The sequence below is a fragment of the Sarcophilus harrisii genome, chromosome 1 (genome assembly GCF_902635505.1).
Source record: "Sarcophilus harrisii chromosome 1, mSarHar1.11, whole genome shotgun sequence".
NCBI lineage: Eukaryota > Metazoa > Chordata > Mammalia > Dasyuromorphia > Dasyuridae > Sarcophilus > Sarcophilus harrisii.
Window position 1 is genome coordinate 698144786 of NC_045426.1, and position 26808 is coordinate 698171593.

Below are 26808 nucleotides of genomic sequence, written 5' to 3' on the forward strand. Positions count from 1 at the left end.
AATCTCAAGTAACTCCAAACTTCAACTTGGAGAAAACTGTTTATTCTGTTTTACTCAAGGCAAAGATAATAATTTCAAATGATTTAGAATGGCTCTAGATGGCTTTCCGATTTTGGACCTTTCCCCTGTAGCCATTCACACTGAGAAATCTATGGGTATGGGTGTGGGTAAATAAGACAATTTCTGAACTTGGATCAAAACAAATATACAAGGTCAAAGTAGGGGAGAATGGCTTAGTGGACATAAATTTTGTCAGTGACTAACTGAGAAAGATCTATGCATCATTGCAGAGTGAGGTTGGAAGGCTATGCAGTTTAGCTAAGACCTATGCAGCTAATTTGGAAATACCAACCACTAGACTGACCAGAGAATAATGGAACTTTAATCAGGCTCCATTTGTGTTGTGCAAGTATGGGTCATGGAACCTTAAAATTGCCCAAGAACTGAAATTGGAAATTACTCAGAAGACAAAGGAGAAACTCAAGGCCAAGACTGGGGCACACACAAGCTTTTGTAGGAAAATCTGTGTAAAGGATATCATAGGAGAAATGTATGATGGAAAGAAAAGAAAGAAAGAAGAGAGGAAGGGAGGAAAGGAGGAAGGAAGAGAGGGAGGAAGGAAAGGAAAAATGGAGGGAGGGAGGAAAAGAAAGAGGGAGGAATGAATTAAGCATGGAGAGAGTGAGGAAAGGAGGGAGGGAGAGTTCTGATCATTTATTAAGCATAAAGGCTAATGAACAGCCCACATGTTCCATGAACATCCCTTTCATTTTGATGAATCCCCTGAAATGAATTTAGGGGAACACATGGATCAGAGTGGCATGGGACAGAAAGGCATGGAGGTTGTGAAGGGGAAAACCCATATCAATGGGATCACAGAAACATTGAATTTTTGGAAATAACTCTTCAGTGCTGCCTGTTAAGTCAGAGGAGTTGCAGTTTGTGATTATGGAAAGAGCATATGCTTGGATGAAATCACAGATCCTTCAAATATTCAATAACTTAATGGCCTACCTAAAAGACACATATTTTAGATATGTAATAAGGCGATCAAGGAAGTTTGGAAAAATTCCTGCCTTGGGGATTTCACTTGGCAAAGATGGGAAAACATCCCTTTGTAGGGCCAGAAGGGGGCAGAGCTCAATAGTTTGAACAAAATGTAAGCTCCTTGAGGGGAATTGTTTTTCAGTTGGTTTTTGTACCTTTATCCCCTAACCCAGTACCTGATACATGAGATATGAATAGTGACTCAACCTGTGATTTTACTGTTATAGCTAATTCTCAGATGAGGTGATTCTTTCTGTTAGTGTCCTAAATGTTTGCTATAACAGTAAAATGAATTCATTGTAACATTCTTTTTTTAAAAATAAAGTTGCACACTCTCTCTCTTCCTCCTGCCCTTCCTCCATTCATTAATCAATTTATCAATTATACATGTGAAATCATGCAAAATACATTTCCATATTATTCATATTGCAAAATAAATAAAGAGAACAAAGAATTTGGGTTTTTTAAATTTACTTCAATCAATATTAAAAATTCATCAATTCTCTCTCTCAAGACAAATAACATTTTTCATCATGGGTCTTTTGGATCATTGTCTTGATCAGAATTGCTAGTTTTCCACAAATGACCATATAATGTATGTTTTTTGATAGTTGCCTAGAGAATTTTAGTGACTTGCCCAGAGTCAAATAACCAGTATATATTATAGACAGGACCTGAACTCAGGTCTTTCTGAGTCCAATAGTAGGGAAAGGAATAAATATTTATTTAGCACTCACTATGTGGCAAGTACTGTGCTAAGTGCTCATATAAATATTATCTTATTTGTTTCTCATAGCAGTTTTATGAAGTAGATGCTGTTATCATCCCCATTCTACAACTGAGGAAACTGAGGCAAACACGTGACTTGTCTAGGATGACACAACTAGTGTCTGAAGCCAGATTTTAACTTATCTTTCTGAATCCTTCACCACCCCTGGGGGAGAAATTTTTCCTAACTGTGGCATCTCTGGAAACCACCTCCCATATCATAAAGGGGCTACCATTTATATTGGTGAAAGGAGTTCCAAGTATCCTTGAAATACTGACGGAAACATGGTAGAGTGAAAATAGAGCTGGATGGGATATTTGGAAACCACACAATCCAGCTGCCCCAGTTTTATTTTTTATCTTACAGAGGAGGAGCCTGAGGCACAGAGCAAAATAATTTGCTACATAAGTCACACAAGTAAAAACCAAAACAATTACATCATGCTTCAAAGTTTGCAAAGCACTTTACTCACGTTTTGTCACTTGCGGTTTCCAGCAATCCCATAAGTTAGACTATAGATAAAGGAAGGGAGGAGAGAACTAGTATTTATACAGTGCCTACTATGTGTCAAGGACAACTGGCTGGTGCCATAGCAAATAGAATGAGTCAGGAAGACTCGTCTTTCCGAGTTCAAATCTACCCTCAGATACCTATGAGTTGTATGACCCTGGACAAGTCACTTAATCCTGTTTTGCTTCTGTTTGTTTCAGTTCCCTCACCTGTAAAATGAGCTGGAGGAGGGAAATGGCAAACCACTCCAGTATCTCTGCCAAGAAAACTCCAAAGGGAGACGTGGAATATCAGACACAAAGAACAGGCAGGACCTGAAACCAAGGTTTTCTGACTCCAAGTTTTCTCTCCACTCCGTCACATGACCTCAGGATACTTTGGTTTCCAACCAACAATTTTGACCTTTTGGAGCTTCCTGCCTGTGGAAAAGGCCTCCCTGAATCTCATTTTCCTCATCCTTAAAATATGTATAATAAACAGAAGTTATGTTGTGGAGAAAGCCTTTCTGCCAACATTTTTTGCTTTTTTTTTTTGTTTTGTTTTGTTTTGTTTTTAAATGTGGGGGGGAGGAAAGGGATGATGTGAGCTGTTATGGCAGACTCAACTCACCTCCACAAATAGTCCCTTTGGGTCTCGGCTGTCTCCCTTCGAAGCTCACCTTGGTAAACATGTGCGGGCCACCCAAGGACAAAAAGCAGAGATTCTTTATGTATTCCACACATCCTGCATCCTTCCTCCAGCCTATGGCACGAAGTCCTGATCTACCCTACGGCTCCCCTAGGTGCCCAGACGCAGCTTCCTCCGAAGTCTCTTGTAGGGTTGAGATTTAGTGGCAAATACTACAGCACCCGCAGACCACACGCACGAAACACGCATGCACACACGCACATCGTTCCCATTCCCATTTGGAACTCGGGACAAGGACTCCCGTACTAATTATCAACTGGCCCCCAGGGAACGGGGGAGGGAAGGGTGCTTAGCAGAGGCAAAGGCCAGGAAAGAGTTAAACTGAGGGCCGCAGGGGCGAGAGCAGAGCCCCAGGCCCAGTGGCAGAGACCCCGGGAGGCTGAGGCACATGGAACGATCCCTGGGGAACAGGTGGCCCAAACCGTGCCAAGCCGCGCGTGTCAGGCGCCTATGGGCGCGGCCTGAAGTACGGGGTGGGCCGGGCTGCGTGCGCGGCTGGCGCCGGGGTGGGGCCGCCGGGCAGCGCCGGGCCTAGCCGGGTCTGAGAGGGAGGGACGGAGGGACATTCCTTAGAGTCGGGCCGAGGGGAGGAAGGCCGAGGCTGAAGGAGACGGTGGCCGAGAGAGGAGGCCCAGTGAGTGCCAGGCGTCCGCGGCGCACCATGTGCCCCGGCCCCGGCCAGCGTAGCCGCCGCCAGCGCCGGGGCTGGCCCGCCGAGGGCCATGGAAAGGGGCTGCAGCACCCGAGGGCCGCCGCTAGCAGCTGCGGTAGCAGCAGAAGCAGAGCGCAGCCCAGCCCGTGAGGTCCCGCCGGGTGACGGGCTGCGGCCACAGCAACAGCGGAGAGGCAGCTAAGGCCGGAGCGCCCCTGCACCCGGCGCGGCTGCGGCGGCTCCTCCTCCTCCTCCTCTCCCTTCTCGCCTTCCATCTCCTCCTCTCCCCCACCCCACCCCGCCCTCGCCGCTTTCCTCCCTCTCTGCTCTCCGCCTTCCTTGCTCTCCTCCCTCCTCCGGCAGCACCACTACCTCCTCCTCCTCCCCTGCGCACACCGAGCAGCCCAGCCCGGGGGCGGGGAGGGGGAGGGGAGGGAGGGGAAGCAGGGCGCGCGTGCCGCCGGGCGCGAGGCGGGCGGGGGAGAGCTCCCGGGACCGGCCCGGCTCACGCCGGTGTATAGGCGACCTGGGGGACAAGGCAGGGGGGGAGGAAGGGGGGAAAGGGCTGTAGGAGCGGAAGCGGGGCGCGTGCAGCGGCGCGAGACCGGGGGGGCCCCTTCCTCCCTCCCCCTCCTCCCCAAACTACCTCCACCCCCACCCCCACCCCCCCTGCAGCCTGGCGCGCGCCGAGGGCCCGCACAGCAGCGGGCTCTCCCCCGGGCCATGTCCGCCTACTGCCTGGGCTTGGCCAGCAGCGTTTCAGCACCCGCCGAGGCGGACAGCGCCTCCTGCATGGAGCTGCCGGGGCCCGGTGGGGACGAAGTCCGGAGCCCAGCCGCAGCCGCCGCGGCCGCTGTAGTGTCCTTCCCCGGTGGCCCGGGGGAACTGGAACTGGCGCTCGAGGAGGAACTGGCGCTGCTGGCGGCTGGGGAGAGGCCGCCGGACCCGGGAGAGTTTCCCCAGGCCGAGTCGGGGCTTCTAGACGCGGCCGAGGCCCCGGGCCCGGGGCAGTTGCTGCAGCCGTCCTCACCCCCGCAGGAACCCGAACTGCTGTCGGTAATCCGACAGAAGGAAAGAGACCTGGTACTGGCTGCCCGTCTGGGCAAGGCGCTGCTGGAGAGGAACCAGGACATGAGCAGGCAGTACGAGCAGATGCATAAAGAGCTGACGGACAAGCTGGAGGTGAGGACGCTTCAGCCTAGGGCGGGGCCCCTCGGGGAGGGGGGGTGCGGGGGAATCTTGGAGCACCTGCTCAGCCCGGGAGTTACCTTCCTCCCCCCCCCTTTGCCCAGAGGGAACGGGCCCACAGACCACCCAAGGGTGTGTGCTGCACTTGGTGGTGGTGGCAGTGAGCAGGCAAAGCTCTCCATACGTGGGCTCTACCTGAGTCTCCCCTCTTTACCCCAGAAAGCTGGCAGGACCCAATTAATAATAACTGACATTTAGGACTGACATATACCATTGAATTTGAGACCCTCAAAACCCTATGAAATAGGCACCGTTTTCATTTACAATTTGGGAAACTGAGTCTTAAACCTGACTCTATGAGATAGATGCTATTCTTAGCCTCATTTTGCAAATGAGGAAACCGAGTCAGAAAAAGCTAAAATGGTTTGCCTATAGCAACACAGCTAATGTCAGAGGTAAGATCTGAGTCCAAGTCTGGGGTGGGGGTTCCTTTTAGCATTTTAGTACCTCATGCTGCCTCTTGGACAGAGGTTCTGATGGCTTGTCTATGAATTCCTCCTTGGAGATAGGATACAGAACCACAGCCTTCTTCAGTGTGAGGGAATTTATTCTGCACCATGACTGAGAGAGTCTGTACACTCCCACAGAGAGAGCAGAGAAAGTCACACCATATTGAAAATCCTTGGCCTGGCCTGCTGAGGAGCTATTAGTGTTTAACCAAGGTAGGCTTGACAAAAAGTAACTAGGGCATTCAAAGCTCTCTGACCTGCTGTCACCCTAAGTTATGGGAAAAGAGAACCCCAAGAGGAGCATAGAACATAAAATGTCCAATGTCCAGAGAATCACACAACGTAGCAGGTTCCAGAGAACTCGAGCTAGCTTACATGCCAACCACGTGACTGCCAGGCGTGGATTTCATTTGGGGCTGGGCATTTAGAAGATTTGGAAGGGCACTTTTCTAGGTGTTCTCTGCTGCTACGTGTACAATTGGGTGACAGGCTAGGACGTGTGGGTAGCACATGCCTGGCTGCCTTTGGATCTCTTCCTCATATTGATTGTAATGTTTCCTGTGTGCCACTGGATAGTCTTTTTTGGAAAGCAATCTTTGTGTTCCATCAAATCCTGCCTGATGGGGAAAAGGGCTCCATGAGCAAATTCCAATGCTCTTAGACTTCTTCTCCCAGCTCTAAAATATCAGATATTTCTAAAAAATGTTTATTACTTTAAAATGTTTAACACTTATCTGAGTTGCATTTTTCCAGTTTGAAAATTAGCTTAACCTGGTTTGTTTTTCTCCAAAATTAACCAAACCCTGCCTTTAATCTAGGGCTAATCCATACTCTCAGCTTCCCCAAATCAGCATTTATTGGTTCTGTCCAGATATTTCAAATCTGAGTATATTTCGTGACCAGATTTGTTAGGGGGATACTATCCTCCACCAGCACCCTCGAATACTTCAGCTAATAATTATAGATTGCAAAACACTTTACATATAAGAAAAAACTGGATTGTAACACCTATTCGCATATATGTGTATAAGAATATATATGTGTGTATACATATATACATACACATATGTGTAAATATATACTCTGTGTAAATATATACTCATATATACATATGATGCACACATGTAAATATGTTTTAAAAAATCTTCTAACCTGGATACCATCTGTATATATTATAAGATTAGAATCTGGTATGGTCTTATGTCACCAATGTCATATGGGCACACTGTTAAAATATACAACCAGCTTCAGATTCAGAAACTTTCCTAAAATGAGATTTTAAGCCAGGGGTCCTCAAACTACAGCCCACAGGCCAGATGCAGCAGCTGAGGACATTTATCCCCCTCACCTAGGGCTATGAAGTGTCTTTATTTAAAGGCCCACAAAACAAAGTTTTTGTTTTTACTATAGTCTGGCCCTACACAGTCTGAGGGACAGTGAACTGGCCCCCTATTTAAAAAGTTTGAGGACCCCTGGACTTTAAGCTGTTAAATAGTATATAATAGGAAAAAAAACCACTAGATTTGGAGCCTTAAAGTCATGGATTCAAAACCTGACTCTTCCAATGACTGCTGCCTTTATAACTTTGGACCAAGAGTTTTCCCTCGCTGGATCTTGGTTTCCTTATCTGCAAAATAAGAGTTCTTCTCAGCTCAATGCCTGATGCATACTAAACACTTAAATGTTTTAGCCATCTATTTCTATGTCGATATATTACCTGTACTATCTCTTCCCTGTCTAAATCTACAATCCTCTGTATTGTTAAAATATTTTTAAAAGGGGGTGATGGTAAAAGGAAGTTGCATTTTCATTCCTTTGTTAATAAAAGAGAAACATTATGACTTTAGAGATAAGAATAGTACCGATAACAACAATAATAATTAATAATAGCTTACATTTCTATAACACCTGTGACCCTGGACAAGTCATTTAAAAAACTCAGAACAAAAAGTTACTTTAAAGCATCTCTTTTAAGGATATAAAGTTGCAGGAAGAGTGTTAGAGAGAATTTCCTCATCTAGAAGTTCTTTGTACCAGTGAAATTACAGATACATTGTCTATCCTTGGAATGGAAACATAAGCATTTTTTTCTTAGCATCACAGTTAACTATAAAAATAAAGGTCTGACCATCTCCCTTTATAAGTTAGTTTTTAAAAGTCAAGATTAAAAAGCAGTTAAATAAGTTAATAGTAATATTAATATAGAATTCTGGAGATACCAAAGTATTTATAAACATCTCATTTTAAGTTTCATGTAGGTTCCGCAGGTAATAAGGGTCGATTAGTACACTGATGCTTGGAAAGGTTCAGAGGCTTATAGATTTAAAGCTGGCAAAGACGTTGGATCAACTGGTCCATTCTCCTCATTTTATAGATGAAGAAACTGAGGATCATCATGTTAAGTCACTCACTGAGATTACACAAGTGAAGGAACTTGCCTAGTCACTCAGCCAGAAAGTTATAGGATTTGAATTCCTGTTCTTCCTTCACTGCTTTCCAGCATTAATATATGAACACTAAATATATGAGCCCATGACCTGACAACAAGAATAGGTCAGTGTTCCAGAACCTAATTGTTTCCTGTTCTGTGATCAGAAAATGAATCCATAGCTTCTCTGAAAAGGGACTGGATGGCACCTCTGAACCACTGCCAAAGAAACACCCCATTTGTAAGGAACTCAATGGACAGAACTCTGTATTGATTTCCATCTAAAATGGTGGAACAGAAATAACAGGTTGTCTCTTTTGAATGATTCAGGAACACAGCTCTGGAAAGAATTACTACCATACCAGGTCTTTGCTCAGATATTTACAGACGATGTTTCTAACTGCCAGTGAGAGATCTGGTTGAAAAGGCAGACAACTAATATGGAAAGAACATCATGTCAAAGGCAGTTTAAGTAGTAATGTATTTCATATTCAAATATGAAACCAGTATTGAATAGCAACTTTCAGTGGGTAGTTAGTTTCCTGAAGAATCTATTCATTCCTTTACCTATTAACTGATTTTTTTAAAAGATTTGTCATAAACAAGAAAAATGTTGCATTTTGATACCTTAATTTTCTTTAAATTTTATGGTCAAACCAAGTTGGATGAAGCCAAGCAATTCCATTCAATTCAATATTTATTTGTTTTAAACTCTTGTTTCTTTAATTTACAAACATTTGTTTTCTCTGCCTTCCACCTCCTCTAGGTGAAAAGACAAAAACAAAATCCTTGTAACAAATATTTATAGTAAATATACACACACACATCTCTTTTAAAAAAAATTCCTGCGTTTGCTATATCTAAAAATATATATCTGATTCTGTACCTTGAAGCTTTCACCTGCCTTTTTTGAATAGCTCATTTCATCATTTCTTCTCTAGAATTATTGTTAATCACAAGATGGATCAGAGTTAAAATTTAAACAAACATTTACAAAGAGTCTACTATGTACTAACCACCCTATTAGGCACTGAGGATAGAAAAAAAAAGACAAAACAAAGCAGTCTGTATCCTCAATTATAAATAATTCATATGTATATAGCAGTTTAAATTTATAAATTTATGTTCATTATTTCATCTGATATTTGATGACCCTATGAGGTGGGTTCTACTCTTATTATTTCCATTTTAAAGATGAGGAAATTAAAGAAAATAGAGGTAAATGAATTGCCTGAGATCACCCAGCCAGTGAATGTCTGAGGTTAGATTTAAACTCACCTGTTCCTGAGTCCAAATCCAGTTCTATCAATTTTGTCATCTAGAATTCTGTTTTCTCAAAGAGTTTACAATTTCCTGAGTGAATATGGCATGTGCACAATTCAATAAATCCTGAATCACATCATTTCAGAGGGGAGCAACTAGGGAGATCAGGAGAGGCCACAGGAAAGTGCCAGCTAAATTGTTATCTGAAGTGGTAGATTCTAAGTAATAGAAGGGAGGAGGGGGGGCATCCCAGAGAAACTGGGGGAGAGGAGGGAGAGAAACCACAGAGTCTTAGATACAGAGAAGAGCCAATTGAACTAGAATGGGAATTGCATGGAAGAGTAATATAAAATACAAAAAAGGTGTTTGTGTTTAATCCCAGAAGCAGTAATGGTTTTTGAGTAGGAGACGGATGTGAATCAGGTCTAGCATTTTAGAAAATTTTATTTGGTAGCTTTGTGGATGAAAGATTGGGAAGGGAAGACAAGAACCAGGAAGACCAGGAAACCATTGCAGCAGTATAAAGAAAAAATGATCAAGTTCTGACTTATAGAATCTTAGGGTAGTGGCTCTATGAGTTAAGAGAAGGGAATGTGAGACATGTTTCGGAAGTAGACCAGACAAAACTTGGCAACTGATTGAATGTGAGGAATGAGGAAGAGGAAAGGGTAGATTGTATATTCTTACTCTATAGTGCTACTTGGGCCATCCCCCATTTTCCCATCCTTTTCATTTCCAATAAGGTACACCCTCTCAGAGCCACCAAGTCTCAGTGTGATAAGGTCAAGTTTGCCTTCTTACTTCAGGGTCTCTAGTATACTTTGATTATTATAAATATTCAAGGCTCTAAGTCTTCTTGATGGTTTCTTTCATTGAATCTGTCTCTTATGACCTTCTGAGGATCTGTAGAGTTCTTTTTGTTCCTATATTGTAGCTGTTCTCCATGGTATCTAACTTGGTCAATATACATGGGAACTTTTCTTCTCCCTTCATTTTTTCAGTAAGATGAGACACTGGATTAATCATTGTTCTTTGGGGGGAAATATCTAAACCTAAACACTATAAAATAGTATCTTTCTCAGGATCAACACATGACATTTATATACAAAGATCTTCTAAAAATGTGCTGGAGTTTTAAACTCCTTTAAACTCCCTTTAAGCTCCTTAATCTTTTCCTGTGAAAATGGTACCTCCATGAATTCTTTCAGGGATACAATGATTTTTTAACAAGTGATTTTTTTAGTATAAGGGACTCCTACTAAGAAAAATTCCTCTAATAATACTGGTTGGCACCTTCTTGGCAACTTAGACTGGGGACACTGAGTTTTATCTTTTCTAGGATTACACAGCCAGTATATTTCAGAGGCTAGATGGAGGAACCCAAGATTTCTTGCCTGTGAGTCAATACCTTCATTCCTCTCTCTGTTTCTCAGAGTAATAACATGGGAGTGAAAAACAAGATTTGACAGTAGAGACCTTTATATAATATCTAGTGGAAAATCCAGAAATATAATTTTAGATGAGCAATTTAGATTACAAAATTTTTCACCAAAGAGTTTCTAATATCCAATATTACCATTCTATTTCAATTAACTTTAAATTTGAAAACTTGAGGTTTCCTTTTATTTTTTGGATTAAAAATAAATAAGTCCATCTCACAGAATCTTACATTGGGAAGGCATCTCAGAAACTATCTACCATCTGCCCCTATACAACCTACTCAACAAATGATCATGTATATTTTGCTTGAAGACCTACAGCCAGGGGATTATTGCTCTCCAGACAGCCCATTCTATTGGGGCATCACTCAAGTTAGGAAGCTTTGTTCTTTCTTGACATCCTCTAAGCACCTGGCTTTGCCTTGGCGAGCCAAGCAGAACTCTTGGCTTTACCTGTCAGACCCTCAAGAGTTGTGATCATCACTCATTTCAATTGTGTTCAACTCTTCATGATTTTTTTGGCAAAAAAAAAAATTTTCATTTCCTTCTCTGCTTATTTTACAGATGAGGAAACTGAGGTACACAGGGTTAAGGGACTTGCCCAGGGTCACACCAATAATAATCACCTTAGACCATATTTGAACTCAGGTCTGCCTGACTCCAGGTCCAGTACTCTAACCACTGTATTACCTAGCTGCTCCTCAAGTATTTGAAAACAGATACCTGATCCCTCAAGTCATTTCTTCTTCAGAGTAAATATGCCCTGTACATTTCATCATTCCTCCAATGGCACAACCTTGAGTCTCTTCTCTGTCCTCTGGATGCCTTCCAATTTAGTAATAGCCTTCCTAAAATCTGGCCCTGAGATTTGGTGCCACAAAGACAATTGGTTCTAATGAAGATTATAACCAATCATATAGGAGAGTGAGAGTATCTCCAAATTCTAAAAAAAGAAAGAGGTATCAGGAATAGACCTGGCCCCTGACCCAATCCTGCATCCTCATGGCTGAAGGGCAAGTCTCATTACATACACAGCACAGCCATACTCTACCTCTCCTCACCCTTAAATAGAGACCATCAGGTAACCCATCTAAGCTGCTTAGACTCTTCTGCTGTTTCACTCCTCCAGTCAATCCAACAGCATTTATTAAGTACTTACTGTGTGCCAGACACTGTGCCAAAGAATTGGGAATAAAAACACAAGCTAAAAAGAAAACATCCTCTGCCCCCCAAAAGCTTACATTTTAACAGGGAAAGACTACACACAAAGGGGCAACCAGAGGGGATGTAGATGGGGAGAAAAATGTAAAAGTAGGGGTAAGGGCAGGGAAAAATTACTGGGAGAAGACCTAGAGAGGACTGAGCAATTAAACGTGACTGGCCTGGATACTTTTCAAAATGTTTAAAATGCTTGTGTTCCAGTTTTTCTTCTGCTGCTGAATAACTATAGAACCTTAAGTGAGGTTCTTCCATTCTCTGAACCTCAAATTCTGTTTTAAAACCCCTTTCCACTCCTAACATGCTCTGTTCTAAGGCCCCTTCTGGTTCTGACATCCCCTCTTCCAAGTCCTTTTCTAATTCTGATGTTCTTTGTTCTAAGACCCCTCTTAGCTTTGACAGTCCCTGTCCTAAGGCCCTTTCTAGCTTTGACATTCTCTATTCTAAGATCCTTCCCTATGGGCCATTCTATAATCTAGCATCCCTTCCAACCCCCACATCCAGGGTTCTATGCTCTAGTTTCTCCTAGCTCTGACATTCTGTGTTCTAAGGTGCCTCTCAATCCTGGTGTGTTTAGACCCCAAGGTTGTCTTCTTAGCTTTTGAAAACTAAAACAATCCTGAATACTCTGAAGCTTGGAAATAAAAAACAAAGGTACAGGCAGTCCTTCACCTTCAAAGGGAGTCAGCTGGGGCTTTCCAGGGTTATTTCTCTTGGAGTTTCAAGCAAAGGCTGCCTTCAGTTTGGAAAAACTGCCAGGGAGCTGTCTATAATTTTATTTTCCCACCTCTTATTGAATCCCAGTGCTCTATTACTCACTCTCTGAATCAGTAATTTTATTATTCAGAAAGTAACAAGACTAGAGGCATTTCCCCCCTGTCTTTCCTGCATCTGCAATTAGTCTTCTTGCTCATTTTTTAAACATAGAGACATGTTTTCATATTTTCTCAGGCGTTTAAAAATTAGCATGGGGTGCAATGCAGTTGTTGAGATATTTATCAAACAATGGCTGTCTCTTGAATTTCTTTTCTTTTCGGCAGGCCTGTAATATTTGAGACTCTCTGGTTGCTAGTATCTAGTGGTTTGGAGTCACAGGAACTAGATTCGAATCCTACCTGTACCACTTGGCCCCTGGAAAGTCGCTTCTTCCTGGACCTCAGTTTCCTCAGTTATACAATGAATGGATTGGATCAGAAGAACTATGAAGTCCCTTCTAAAATTATGGTCTTATGATCTTCTGCTCCCTTTGGGTTTATTTAGGCAATTCAAATCAACATTAATTAAGCACTAGGAATATTGAGCCGTTTCTGCTCTGTATTCCAAGGTTCTGATATTCTGTGCTCCCCAAAGCTCTCCTAGGAAGGAACACAAAAATGCTTATGATACTGCTGCAGCTCCCAGTGCCAAATGCCCATCAAGGCATCCATCTCTTTTGTTGTTGCCCAGTACTTTTTCTGCTGTCTTCCATGATCCCATTTACGGTTTTCTTAACAGAGCGGTTTGCAATTTCCTTCTCTAGTTCATTTTACAGATGGAGAAACTGAGGCAATCAGCATGAAATAACTTGTCAGTATCTGAGACCAGATTTGAACTAAGGAAAATTAGGTTTGGGACTTTATCTACCATGGTGCCACTTAGCTTTGCGGCCCGCGGCAGCTGAGGATGATTATCCCCCTCACCCAGGACTATGAAGTTTCTTTATTTAAAGGCCCACAAGTAAATGGATCAAACCCAAATCTCAAATATCTGAATGCCTGGATTTGAGTTTCCCATCTTACCACTGGATAATCATTTCATCCTTTCTCACTGGGAAAGGCAGGAAGTGGTTAAAGGCATCGAAGTAATTCCTTAAGGATCATAAACTTTTTTTTTGAGGCAAAAATTTGAGGATCTCTGTCTTAGACCTTTAAGGTATAACTCAGGAGCTACCTTCCTCACAAAGCATTCTCTGATTCCTACCCTCTCCCAGTTATTAGTGCTTTCCTCCCCTTATAAAAATTACTTTTTGTTTACTTATATGTGTACATTCTGTCCATCTGTTCCAAGAAGAATATAAGGCAAGGAATTGTATTATTTTTGTGTTTGTAGACTTACAGCTTGACAGGCAGCTAATAAGTAGGTCTTATTTGAATTTATTTGAAGGATATGGAAAGCTATCGGATTAAATGATAAGCAGATTTTGCTTAGGATCATACATTTAGAGGTTGAAGAGCTCTTAGAGGTCATCTCTTCAAATCTGGAAAAATTAGTGACTTATCACTAATTAGTGACAAGGTCACATAGTGATTTTGGAGAGAATTACTTTAGTAGAGTGATTGGGATAAAAGCCAGTGCCAAGAGGTGAAGACTTTTCAGAAGCTTATGAAGCTTGACTTCACAGGTTTAATCAATATATTATTCTCCTTTTCAAAGGGTGGGATGGAGAGAATTTGGAACTAAGAACATTTTTTAATTGATGTTAATTTAAGTTCAAAATCAATATTTTTTAAAAAGTAAAAAATTTTAAATGGAAATGGAAAATATTTAGCAAAATAAATAAAAATATATTCTTTTTTTAAAATGTATTATGTGGGGCAGCTAGGTGGTGCAGTGGATAGAGCACCAACCCTGAAGTCAGGAGGACCTGAGTTCAAATTTGACCTCAATCACGCGTGATCCTGGGCAAGTCACTTAACGCCAATTACCTCAAAAAAAAAAAGTTTATGATCCTTAAGGAATTACTTCAATGCCTTTAACCACTTCCTGCCTTTCTCAATGAGAAAGGATGAAATGATTATCTAGTGGTAAGATGGGAAACGTGTTTGATCCATTTACTAACAGCTAATAGACTGACCTACTCCGAACAAATGAAAATCTCAGGTCCTCATTTCATTCCTTCAAGAAAACTGGATAACATTTCCCCTTTCACTGCTTCATGTATCTCTGAAAACGTTTCTAAATGTAGGTTAATATCAACATTAACTTTGCCAAATCTGTGAAAACCCACAGCAAAACAGAGGGCCTAACCCCATATCTGCTGACTAGGGGCCCTGAGCTCACCGACAAATTTAGCATCTAATTTGCCAGACAAGTCTGGGCCAGAGCTTTCTTTTGGAAATGTTTCCAAACATGGTTCCAGTGTAAGAAACTGGATACTGTGGATGCATTAATAAGAAAAACCTGCTTCTCTGAGAGGACTGGAAGCTGGGAAATAGAGGACTTGTCCCACATGCAGAAAAATCCAAGGCCCCCAGTGATGTAACAGCAACAGTGGCCCTCTCTTACCTAAAGGGACAGGTTTGCTTTGGGGTGGAGGCTTTGCCTATTAGGGAACAGGTGTTCCCTGAAGCTCACTAAAATCAGTCTCTTCTTGGGATGCACACAGTCTTTCTGGCTTCTCCCTGAACAAGTGAGCCTGCCTTCTAAGTTTTGCTGTCTCCATGTCAAGGAAATCACCGGAATAAACAGTGTTTTGAAATAGGCTCCTTTACAAGCATTCTGAGTCTCTGGCCAAAACTCCCAAATTCCCAAGGCTCTCTTTATCTACTCCCCTTCTTTGGGAATTGCGTTTATAGAAAGTTGAGGGAGACCAGAGTGCTAATGATACAGACCACACCCTATTGCTTACTCTGAAGTGAAAAGTATTGGGTGTGCCCAGAAAGCTAGGAAACTGGTTTGGAGCTTTGATGAAATCTGAAGCTTGAACCAGAAAGCTTAATAAGGCCCTTCCCACCTCTTAGAGTCTGGATTTTAAAGGAAGGCCTTCCTAGCTCTGACATTCTGTTGTAAGGTTGTGACATACTCTGTTCTGAGCCTCCAAGCTGGAGGAGGGTCTTTTTCTGTTTTGGGTCTTTTTCCTCTCTAACCTTCACTTTCTAAGCACCTTTCAGCTCTTATATTCCCAGTTTTAGGGCTTCTAGCAGCTGTAATTTCCTCTATTCTAAGTCCCTTTCAATCTTTGATATTATCCATTTTAGCTTCATTTCTATCTCTCTGGTTCTTCTCAGCTCTGACATTCCCTGTTCTAAGGCTCCTTCCAACTATGACATGCTCTGCTCTAAGCTTCCTCCAACCTCTGACATTCTTCATTCCAGTTTCTCTTCCATCTCTAACACACTCTTCTAAGGCTTCTTCCAGCTGTGACACTCTCTGTTCTAGGCTCCCCTTTTTCCCTAATATTTATTGTTCTAAGACCCCTCCCAGCTCTGACATTATCTGGTCTAGATTCCTTTCCATCCCTGATATTCAATTCTGAAGCTCCCCTCAGCTCAGACATACCCTTTTCTAAAGTTCCTCCCAGCTGTGACATTGTCTGTTCTAAGTAAGCCTCCTCCAGATTCTAATATTCTAGGTTCTTTGATATTCACTGTTCTAAGGCCTCTCCCAGATCTGATGTTTTCTGATAGGTTTCCTTCCATCTCTAACATTCTCTGTTCTGAGTTTCCTCCCAGCTCTGACATTCTCTGTTCTAGGCTCCCTTCATCTCTAACACTCACTCTTCTAAGGCTTCTTCCAGCTGTGACATTCTCTGTTCTAAGACCCTTCCAAACTTTGACACTAACATTTATTGTTCTAAGACTCCTCCCAGCTCTGACATTATCTGGTCTAGATTCCTTTTCATGCCTGATATTCAATTCTAAAGCTTCCCTCAGCTCAGACATTCCTTTTCTAAAGCTCCTCCCAGCTGTGAAATTCACTGTTCTAAGTCTCCTCCAAACTCTAACATTCTCTGTTCTAGGTTCTCTAATATTCACTGTTCTAGGTCCCTTCTAGAGCTGATATTTTCTGGTAACTTTCTTTCCATCTCTAACATTCCCAGTTGTACAATTCCTCCCAGCTCTGACATTCTATGTTCTAGGCTCCTTTCACCTCTAACATTCACTCTTCCAACTATGACATTCTCTGTTCTAACACCCCCTCCAAGCTTTAACATTCTGTGTTCTAGGCTCCTTCTATAACATTCCATAGTATCACTTGCTGTTTCTGTGACTGCAATGATTGTTGTCCCCTTGAAACCCGTCTCCTCGGGAGGCCAGATACTTCGATATTCATTTCAGAAGAAGCATTTTAGGACAGCCCCTTTTGATAATGGCCTTTAGAAGAGATAATGTATTTTTTTTTTAATTTACTCAGTGACGGGAAGCCTTTATCCTTTATGGGTGAATTTGAATTTTGGAAATGGCCCAAAGTCATTCAGAGCTGTCCAAAAAATATGGCTATGTGATTGTCTTAGGCAATACCACCATGGGTCACAAGAACCATTCAAGTGCTATCAGATGAAAACCACTATTATCCCTGACAAATTGCTTAACCTCTCTGCATTTTGCTTTACCCATCTATAAAAACAGGTAGGAAAAACTAGTTAGAATGAGGAAATGTCTTTAAAAAAAAAAAAAAAAAAAAAGCTTGGTAAGATTGGTTGGTTTCTAAGGAGCTTTCCATAACACCTATATTTCTGTAATTCTCTGATTTTCATGTGTGATTCAAAATTACTCTGAAAACAATTCCCAGATAGTTTCAGACTTTAAGAATCTCTGATTTTATCCATGTCGGTGTTCACTCCACCACCAGCACAGATTGCAACCCTCTCTAACTTAATAAATATTTGTTGATCAAAAAAAAAAACACATCTCTTGTATATCCTTCTCTCCCTGTTAGCCTAATGATGATGAGTTTCTTAAGAACTTGGCAGGAGTGGTCCTTGGGCAGGAGATACATGGTTAGCTCATCATGGCCCTGGGATACTTGAGAAAACCTAGTAGAAACTCTTCAAGAACATGGGCTCACTCTCAGCCCATAGCCAACATTAGAGGATTTCAAAAAAGGGTTTGAAAAGGGTTTGAAGGATGGCAGCAGCATCTATACTAGTGTATAACTAGCAGTCCAGTAAATCTGTCATCTCCTTAATCAGGATGTCCCTTTGAGGAGAGAGCTCCCAGTCCATCCATACCTGCCCATTGTGGACTCTTTTCCTTGTCTTCCCATCAGTTCACCACATGGAGCCCAGGCGATGTACTTAAAAGCCTTCCTCAATTTCTTTGATTTTGTGTAGATGTAGATGTTTAATCCATCTCCCCCCAAAAAAATCATCTTTGATTTACTTAGTATATACCCATTTTTTTCAAGAGAATACATCCTTTCTGAAAATGGAATATGTTTCCTTTTTGTCTGTATTTCCAGTATCTAAGCACAGTTCTTAAAATAAAATAAGTGTCTTATAAATGTGTATAGTAATAATAATAATCATATAACCAATAATATATTTATTATATTATATTAATCATATATTACTTAATCACATATATAATAATTATATTATTAAATATGTTATATTATTATTCTTGCCATGTGAGTAATCCATCTTTTTTTGATCCTCTTTACCAGGGGTGTTATCTGGTTCTGATTATTAAACTTTCCCTTTGAACGCCTAAAAAATTAGCAATATATTTATATGTAAATAAATATATAATAATATAAACTTGTATGTATAAATAGATATAAATGCTATTCTATAAGATGACTATTCATCTGTGTATCATAATCTAAACAATAGACTTTCATCCACTTTGTTTTTCATGTATAGATAATTAGGCTAAACTCTTTTGAGTGATTATAAAGACTGTTATTATAGAATTATATATTATAGAAGAATGTGCAGTGGGTCTTGATCCAATTAGCAGAATGTCCTGTGTAAACAAGAGTTTTTAGAGGACTTCTTCATGTCTAGTCTATCCCTCTGCAACTTGGACTTGGTGATAAGTCTCCTCTGATCAAGGCATACACCTTTGATGAACTTCCCCCTCAGTTTTATGCCTCATTAGATTTGTTTTCCCTGCCCTGAGGCAATTGAGGTTAAATGACTTGCCCAGGGTCATATAGCCTCACTTGCTTTTGATCAGAGATGTAGCCTGATTTAGTGGATTGAAGGCTAGCCTTGACACCAGGTTCAAGTCCTTCCCCTGACATATTCTAACTCTGTGACCCTGTACAGAACTTCTCATTGTTCTAGGTAATTCTGTGAAAAATCTTACAAATTCTAACTAATTGTACGATTATCCCTTACCCTTGCCATGTGACTGGCCCAACTTCTTTTCCCCCGAACATACATTTTTTTGATGAAGCCCTCTATAGGGGTGTGCTGGATCTAGTACTGATTGTTAAATTACCAATTTATGCATTTACACCTAAAAAATTAACAATGGCTACAAATAACGGTTTGAGTTATTGTTTTGTTAATTGTCTAGATTTAAGAAAGTATGAACAATAAAGATTAAACTTAAAAGTATGCCTGTCTGCTTACCTCCCTGCCCCCCCCCAAACATGATTGTTAAACATTTATCATACCCCTAGATATGTTTAGAACCATACTAGCTCTCTGGCTGGGAGGAAGGAAGGAAAGAAGAAAGAAGGGAGGTAGGGAGGGAGAGAGGGAGAGAGAGGAAGAAAGAAAGGGAAAGAAAGAGAGAGAGAGAGGGAGGAAGGAAGGAAGGAAGGAAGGAAGGAAGGAAGGAAGGAAGGAAGGAAGGAAGGAAGGAAAGAAAAGAAAGAAAGAAAGAAAGAAAGAAAGAAAGAAAGAAAGAAAGAAAGAAAGAAAGAAAGAAAGAAAGAAAGAAAGAAAGAAAGAAAGAAAAGAGAGAGAGAAGGAAGGAAGAAAGGAGGGAGGGAGGGAGAGAGAAAGAGAGGAAGGAAGGAAGGAAGGAAGGAGGGAGGGAGGGAGAGAAAGAGAGGAAAGAAGGGAGGAAGGAAGGAAGGAAGGAAGGAAAGAAGGAAGGAAGGAAGGAAGGAAGGAAGGAAGGAAGGAAGGAAGGAAGGAAGAAAAGATGGATGGATTTGGCCAGTGGACTCTAGTTTGCTAAGCCCTGCCCAACCAGTCTCTTACCATCCTAAGTTTTAGAGTAGGTACTAACCAAGAGAAGTAGAGGGGCTTTCGTCAAAAGACTTGCTTATGATAATGAATTACAATTCCAGTCTATATTCTAGTCACCTCAATTTTGATAACTGGAAGACAACTGAGCAAAGTTTTCCTTTTGCTATATCCGTCTAGGAATCTTATCTACTTTTTGCCATATATATGAGAGACCATGCAGAGAGATCCTTCAAGGCCACAGCTCAAATGCCTTTTAATAGTCAACAAGCAACAATCACAGTGGGAGCCTGGATTCACAATAGCTCTCATTCAGTTGTGGAAGGGTACATGAGCCTGCTATACAATGTCTGTTGAAAGCCTGCTGAACACTTCTAATACCCTCATTAAGTGTGCTCTGAGTACATGTGTAGGTTATTCTCATAGACATTTTGTATAGGTAGGAAAGCAGATATAAATGGGTAACTTTAAAAAAAACACAAATTCTTTCTTTTATAGCCTTGCTTCTATCCCTCCCCCAATAATAATAAGACCCATTTAAAAGATTTCCTTTATTATTTTTGTAAAGCACTAAAAAGAGAATGTACTTTCTTTAGAAATAGACTGCTCAGTAGAGATAGTATTCTTATAACAGGGATAGATTGAAATAGAAGGTATTCTCAGTCCCTTAAGTCCAGAAACATCTCTTTCTCTCAAGCTGCTTTGGGAAATAGGCTAACTGACATGTGGTTTCAGTGAGACTCCCTGGGTGGACTTGATGCTTGGGTTTGGACTATTCTGCTTGATCTAAGAGGGCATAACTAGGAACAATGAAGGAGAAAATGGTCAACCATTGAGGCCATAGGAAAACTTCCTAATGAGATCACAAGGTATTTAGTGGGTAGAGTATTTGATGTGGAGTCCAAAGAGCTGAGTTCAAATGAGAAACCTTCATTGGGAACCCCTTATTGAACACCTCTCAATGCCAGACACTGCCAGATAACAGAAGAAACAAAGACATATCATCAGCCCTGTCCACAAGGAATTTACTGTTGCTGAGAGTCAAGCAATCAATCAACAAGCATTCGTCAGGCACCTATGATGAGGCAGCGAGACAGTGTAGTAAGTGTTTAATGGATGGCCACTTGCTTGTTGTATGAAGGAGATAGGGATTTCTGAATCACTTATCTGCTGTGATATTTGTTACCCATGCAATCTTGGGCAACTCATCTGGATTACATATAAGGACATATATTGTGGCTTTCTTTGATATTCCATTCTGGGTACCATATTTTAAGAAGCTAATGGGCTGCAAGGAAGCTCGGTGAAGAGAGCACTGGATCTGAAATCAGGAGGACTCATCACCTTCAAATCTGATTTAAAATATTTCCTAGTTGTGTGGTCCTGGGCAAGTCACTTAACCACATTTATCTCAGTTTCTTCCTTTGTAAAATGAATTGTAAAAGGAAATGGGAAACTCTTCCAGTGTCTTTGCCAAGAAAACCCCAAAATGGGTCCCAGAGAGTTGCACACAATTCAAAAATAACTGAATTTCATAAGTTGAGATTAAGTGAGATAGTGAGGATCAGAGACTTCAGAAAGGATTGATTGGTCCTCAGAACTGAAAGTGTTTAGTCTGGAGAAGTGATTTCATGGGACGTGATCACTGCCTGCCCTGAAGGCTTGTCACATTGAAGAGGGATTAGCCACATTCTGCTTAGATCCACAGGGCCAAACAGCAACACTGGATAGCATTGGAACAAGGCAGATTTAGTCTTAATATCATTTTAAAAAATCTAATCTGTTCAGCTTTCCCAATGTGGGAACCTGAATAACTTTCAGTTTCCCACTGCCTTGGGAGGTGGCCCACTTGCCTCCGTGGAGGTCTGGATGTTGGATATGTTATAATGAGGAGTCTTTTCCAACTGAGGTCCCTTAAACTGCCAATTTCCAAGATCCTGGGCTTTTCTGGGCCTCAATTTGTCCCTCTATAAAATGAAGAGATTGGATTAGACACAAGGGTCCTTAGACTGTGTGTCTCAGAACCCCCTCCCCTGGAAGCTTCTCAGAATAATATTTTTAAATGCATAAAATCCACAGGTTCCCAAAGGAAATCAATTCTACTGAAATGACATTATCAAACTGTTTTGAAAGAATGATCCCAGTTAATCCTTCCTGTCACTCACATTCTAGGAACCCTTGATTCTATGATTTTCAGGAAAGGATTGGTTTCAGCCGTTGGATTGGACTTCCTAGAAGAGGTACATTTGGTAAATACTTGCATGAATGGGATTTAGCTAGGTAGCAAAAAGAGGCATGAAACCAGCAGGAATCAAAGGATGGAGACAGAAATGACTAGGGTGTGTATAAGGGATGGAGAAGAAATCAAGCATTCATTTCCTAAATCCTCTCATGGTTTTTTTTTTTTGTTTTTTTTTTTTTCTATTTAGCTGAGGCAATTGGAGTTTAGGAATTTGCCCAGGGTCATACAGCTGGGAAGTGATAAGTGTCTGAGATCAGATTTGAACTCACGTCCTCCTGACTTCAAGCTGGTACTCTATCCACTGCACCATCTAGCGGCCCCCCAAGTCCTATTTTAGATGAAGAAGTTAAGATAAAGAAATGAATGAAATTACTTATTTCAGTAATAAGATTAAATCCCAAACCTCTTGACTCCCAATCAAGTATCCTGTGCAAGTGGTACTAAATCCTTGAAATAAAATTTGCTTATATAGAAAATGTCCTTTAATTTTTTTTCAATTAACAAGGAAAGAACTGCACGTATTTAAACAATATCCGATTGCTTGCTGTCTTGGGAAGGTGGGAAGGGAAGGAGAAAAATTTGAACACAAAGTTTTGCAAAAATGAATGTTGAATATACTTTAGCATATTTATCATGTATGGGACTACCTGCCATCTAGGAGAGGGGATGTGGGGAAGAAGGGGAAAAGTGGGAACAGGAGGTTTTGCAAGGGTCAATGCTGAAAAATTACCCATGCATATGTTTTGTATATAAAAAGCTATAATAAAATAATGAATATTGAAAACTATCTTTACATGTATTTAGAAAAATAAAATACTATTGGAAAAAATATTAACAAGAAAAGGAGAATGGGAGGTGGAGAAGGAGGAAAGCAAGCATTTATTGAGTATAATGGGCTAAGTATCTTACATATACAATCTCATTTGATGCTTACAACAAACCTGAGAGGTGGGTACTATTGTTAGTCCCATTTTACAGGCAAACAGTGGCCTACTCAAAATCACACAGTTAGTGAACGTCTTGAAGCTAATTGAACTCAGGTCTTCCTAAATCCAGATCCAGTGCTCTATCCACCTGGCTAGAATAGTAGAATAGTAGTGCTCAACCTAGCTAGAATAGTAGAAGGCCATACATCCTAGCTCCGAGCCCCCACTTTGTTGCAAACCAGCTCTGTGACCTTGTGCTAATTACTTTTCTTATCTGGATCTCAATTTCCCAATTTTGGAAACAGAAATCTGGAGGATAATTTCCTTTCTGACATTTAGTGTTCAAAGATCTCTCCCAAGTCTGACGTGTGTTCTAGGGTCACTTCCAAGCTCTGACCTAGCATTGTTGTAAAGATCTTTCCAGCTCCAACATTCTCTGTTCTAAGGACCCTTTCATTTCTGATCTGTATTCTAAGGTTATTCTCAGCTCCAGCATACTCTATTCTGTGCCTGAAGGTCATTCTGGGCTTCCTTCTGAGGGGGAGGATCCCCTGGTCCTTCCCTTTCCCTGATTCTAATATTCTATAATAGAAGGCATGTTGAGGATAGAAAAAGTCTCTCTTGGTTTTCTAAATTTAGGTTCCTACTAATTACCCTGGAGTTCCAATAAAACTCGTGTCTGTGTGCCACGTTCTAGCCACAGCCTTGTCCCCGAGGTAGGGCCAAAAGAGGGCTAACACTGCAAGGAGATATGAGCAGGATCCATGTTCTGTTTGCAGAGCATGCTCCTTGTTGGCAGAGCTTCAGAACAAACTGCAGGAAGAAAGTACTATTTCTGTAGCTGCTCTGAATGTCATCTGGGACTCATAGATGTACTGTATTGACTCAGTAGGGAAAGGACCTTGAGTCCGAGAGGAGAGGAAGAACAACAGGAAATTGCCCCTTTTTAAAGATCCATCTCTTTCTTTTCCCAGCACCTTGAACAAGAGAAACATGAGTTAAGAAGACGATTTGAGAACCGAGAAGGTGAATGGGAAGGTAGAGTATCCGAATTGGAGAGCGACGTGAGACAGCTACAGGTTGAGTTAGAGAAGCAACAGGTTCACCTCCGAGAAGCTGATAGAGAAAAGACGCGAGCGGTCCAGGAACTCTCCGAACAGAACCAAAGACTCTTGGATCAGCTCAGTAGGGTGAGTTATCACTTAAGGAGTTAAATGGATGGAAGTGACCTGAATACTAAGAAAAGAGGCTGCCATGTAATGTCTGTTTGTAAAATTCATGTTGGGAGAAATTATACGCCTAAAATTGGCTGATTTTACCTTTTGATGATAAAATTTTTTGCAGCTGACTGTAGAAAAAAATTAAAATTTAAGGGAGTTGGTGACTTCCCCCCATTAGTGGTCTCCAAGCAAAAACTGGATGGAAACTTGTTGATAATGGAGGAAAGAAGATTTCTTTAGAGTTTGGGTTGGTTAGAGCAAAGTTTTTTAAACTGTGGATCATGACCATATGGGGTCATATAATTAAATGTGGGGGGTCATGAAAAACATGACAGTGGCAGAAGGTTGCTAAACACAAAGACCAAAAATTAATTCAAAATTAAACATTTAATGAGTGCAAAGTGTTTCTGGCATCACTGCCCCATGTTGCATTCTGTGACTTCAGTGCAGCCTTGGTTTTGAACACACATGTGCACTTTGCACTGGACATGCACAAACAGTGCCAGAAACACCTTGACTCAGATTTGAGACTGAGTTACATAAAATTTCCTGGGCAAAAGGGAGGGAGTTAAAAAAAAAACTGAATTAGATGACTTTGAACTCACTTCCAACCCTTAGACTCTGTGATTTTATGTACATATAGAACAAACACAATATAAATATAATGTACTTTGGGGAAGGGGAATGCTGGCATCTGAAAGGGAATGGGAATGAAGAATGTGATGTGTAAACTGAGTCTGAAAGAATCTGAAGATCCCAAGAGACAGAAATGTGCCTCAGTTTTTTCATCTCTAAAATGGACATTTTAATACTTTCCCTATCCTGCCTAGTTTATAGGATTATCCAATTCAGTTCAATTAACATCTGTTAAGCACTACTATGTACAAGACACTGCACCAGGAGTTGAGGGCTTGGGATTTTATGTTGGTTTTAAGTAGGGGTGGTTGTGTAGATTACCTGTGATTTCATCAGTTTAGGAAACTTCCAGTGTGGAAATTGCCTTCTCATACACAGATAACTAGCAAACTGATCTGGAAATTATAGTCTTAAAAAATTTCCTGGGAATGATCTTATGATGAAGAGAACCATCTATACCCAGACAGAAGATTGTGGGAACTGAGTGTGGACATAGGATAACAACATAGCATTTTCACTCTTTGTTGTTGTTCGCTTGCATTTTGTTTTCTTTCTCATTTTTTTTTTCTTTTTGATCTGATTTTTCTTGTGCAGCAAGATAATTGAATAAATACATATACATTTATTGGATTTAACATATTTTAACATATTTAAATATATTGGATTATTTGCCATCTAAGGGAAAGAGTAGAGTAGGGAGGGGAAAATTTGGAACACAAAGTTTTGCAAGAGTCAGTGTTGACAAATTATGACTGCATATGTTTTGAAAATAAAAAGCTGTAATAAAAAAAATTTCCTGGGACAGTGAGACATTAAATGATTTTTCCATAGCCACTCAGTTCTTGAGATACAAAGATGAAACTGAATGGCCCTTGCCTTTAAGATTATATTTATATCTTATACTTATTTGTTATAAGGAAAACTCTTTGTAAACCTCATTATTGTACTCAAGTCATTTAGTTGTGTCTGACTCTTTATGATAACATGGACAAATGGGGTTTTCTTGGCAAGGATACTGGAGTGATTTGTCACTCCTTTTTCCAGGGTATCCCATTTTTACAGATGGGGAAACTGAGGCAAACAATGTTAAATGACTAGTCAGGGCCACACAGCTAGTAAATGTCTGAGATCTTTCTGATTCCAAGCCCAGTGCTCTATGTACTGTACCTAGCTGTGCCTTGTAAACATTCAAATGATACATAAATGTAATTTTGTATCTAGTCACTTCCCCACAGTCATACAGCTAGCAAATATTCTTCCAACTCAGGGTTGTTTATTAATGTTTCTGAAACACTTTGCCTCTTCATTAGCCAAACTGGGCATCAAGCAAAAGAGGAGGACCGATCCTCACTTGGTTCATTGGTAGCTTCTTATTTTATCTTTTTGTTCTTGCTAACTAGGTACTAAGTGTATTTGCTTCTGAGTTCAGGAAATACAAGTATCAATGCCTTCTAAATTTCAGCACCCTGTGACAAAGTTCCTTTTGCCTTACCCTAGTCATGGCTTTGTATATACGGCAGGCTGTGTAAATACCTCTCTTTATAATTGGTTTCCATTTAACTTATCTGTTCATCAATTTCCTAAATAGAACCTAAAATTAAGGAATTGAATCCTGATATCTGGAATCCCTTTCTGGATCCAACAAACTAAAATTCTTCTTTATATATATATATATATATCTGTTTATTGTAGTATTCCATTGGGGGAAATGGAATGAATATATTCCATTCATGGTTTAAAAGCTGTTATTGTAGAATAAATATGACCAGTGTCCTTTGGAAAAGATACAGCTACTAATGATGCTGCAGGTGTGAATTTCATGCTCTCATGATTTATAACTATACTGGGGACCTAGCTAGCAATTTCACAGCCTGAGGCAAGGAGCACAAAAGTCACATTCAGATAAACTCTTTAAGACAAATAGTATTGGAGAAAAAGACTTGGAGCTCAGAACACAAAACTTATATAGGAAAAAATAGACCCTGGGATAGTCCAAGGAGGAGCTAACCTAGACCAGCTGGTAGCTTCCTATTTTGACTATTCATTCTTTCTTTAAAAAAAAAAAAACTGTAGGCCTAATTGTTACTGCCAGTCAATGGAAGCCTTCCCCAACTCTTAATTCTGATCATTTCCCTCTTTTAACTATTTCCTAGTTATCCCATATAGCACTAGACTTCAAATCAGGAAGACGCCTCTTCACATGTTCAAATCTGTCCTCAGACACTTATTAG

General features: G+C 40.8%; 1 protein-coding gene across 4 annotated transcripts in view; it reads left to right on the top strand.

The window, feature by feature from the left end:
* Window positions 1-3980: 3980 nt before the first annotated feature.
* The window catches only part of BICDL1 (BICD family like cargo adaptor 1), a 144845-nt gene continuing 122017 nt past the window's right edge, over window positions 3981-26808 (top strand). For 2 of the 4 annotated variants that reach the window (XR_004231306.1, XM_031948709.1), the window contains exons 1-2: window positions 3981-4847; window positions 23696-23911. Coding sequence is in view for 3 of the 4 variants with exons in the window: in XM_031948709.1 (XP_031804569.1) it covers window positions 4389-4847; window positions 23696-23911 (675 nt within the window). In the remaining variant the exon portion in view is untranslated. The remainder of the gene's footprint in view (window positions 4848-23695; window positions 23912-26808) is intronic. The other 2 variants (XM_031948707.1, XM_031948708.1) reach the window with 1 other exon arrangement.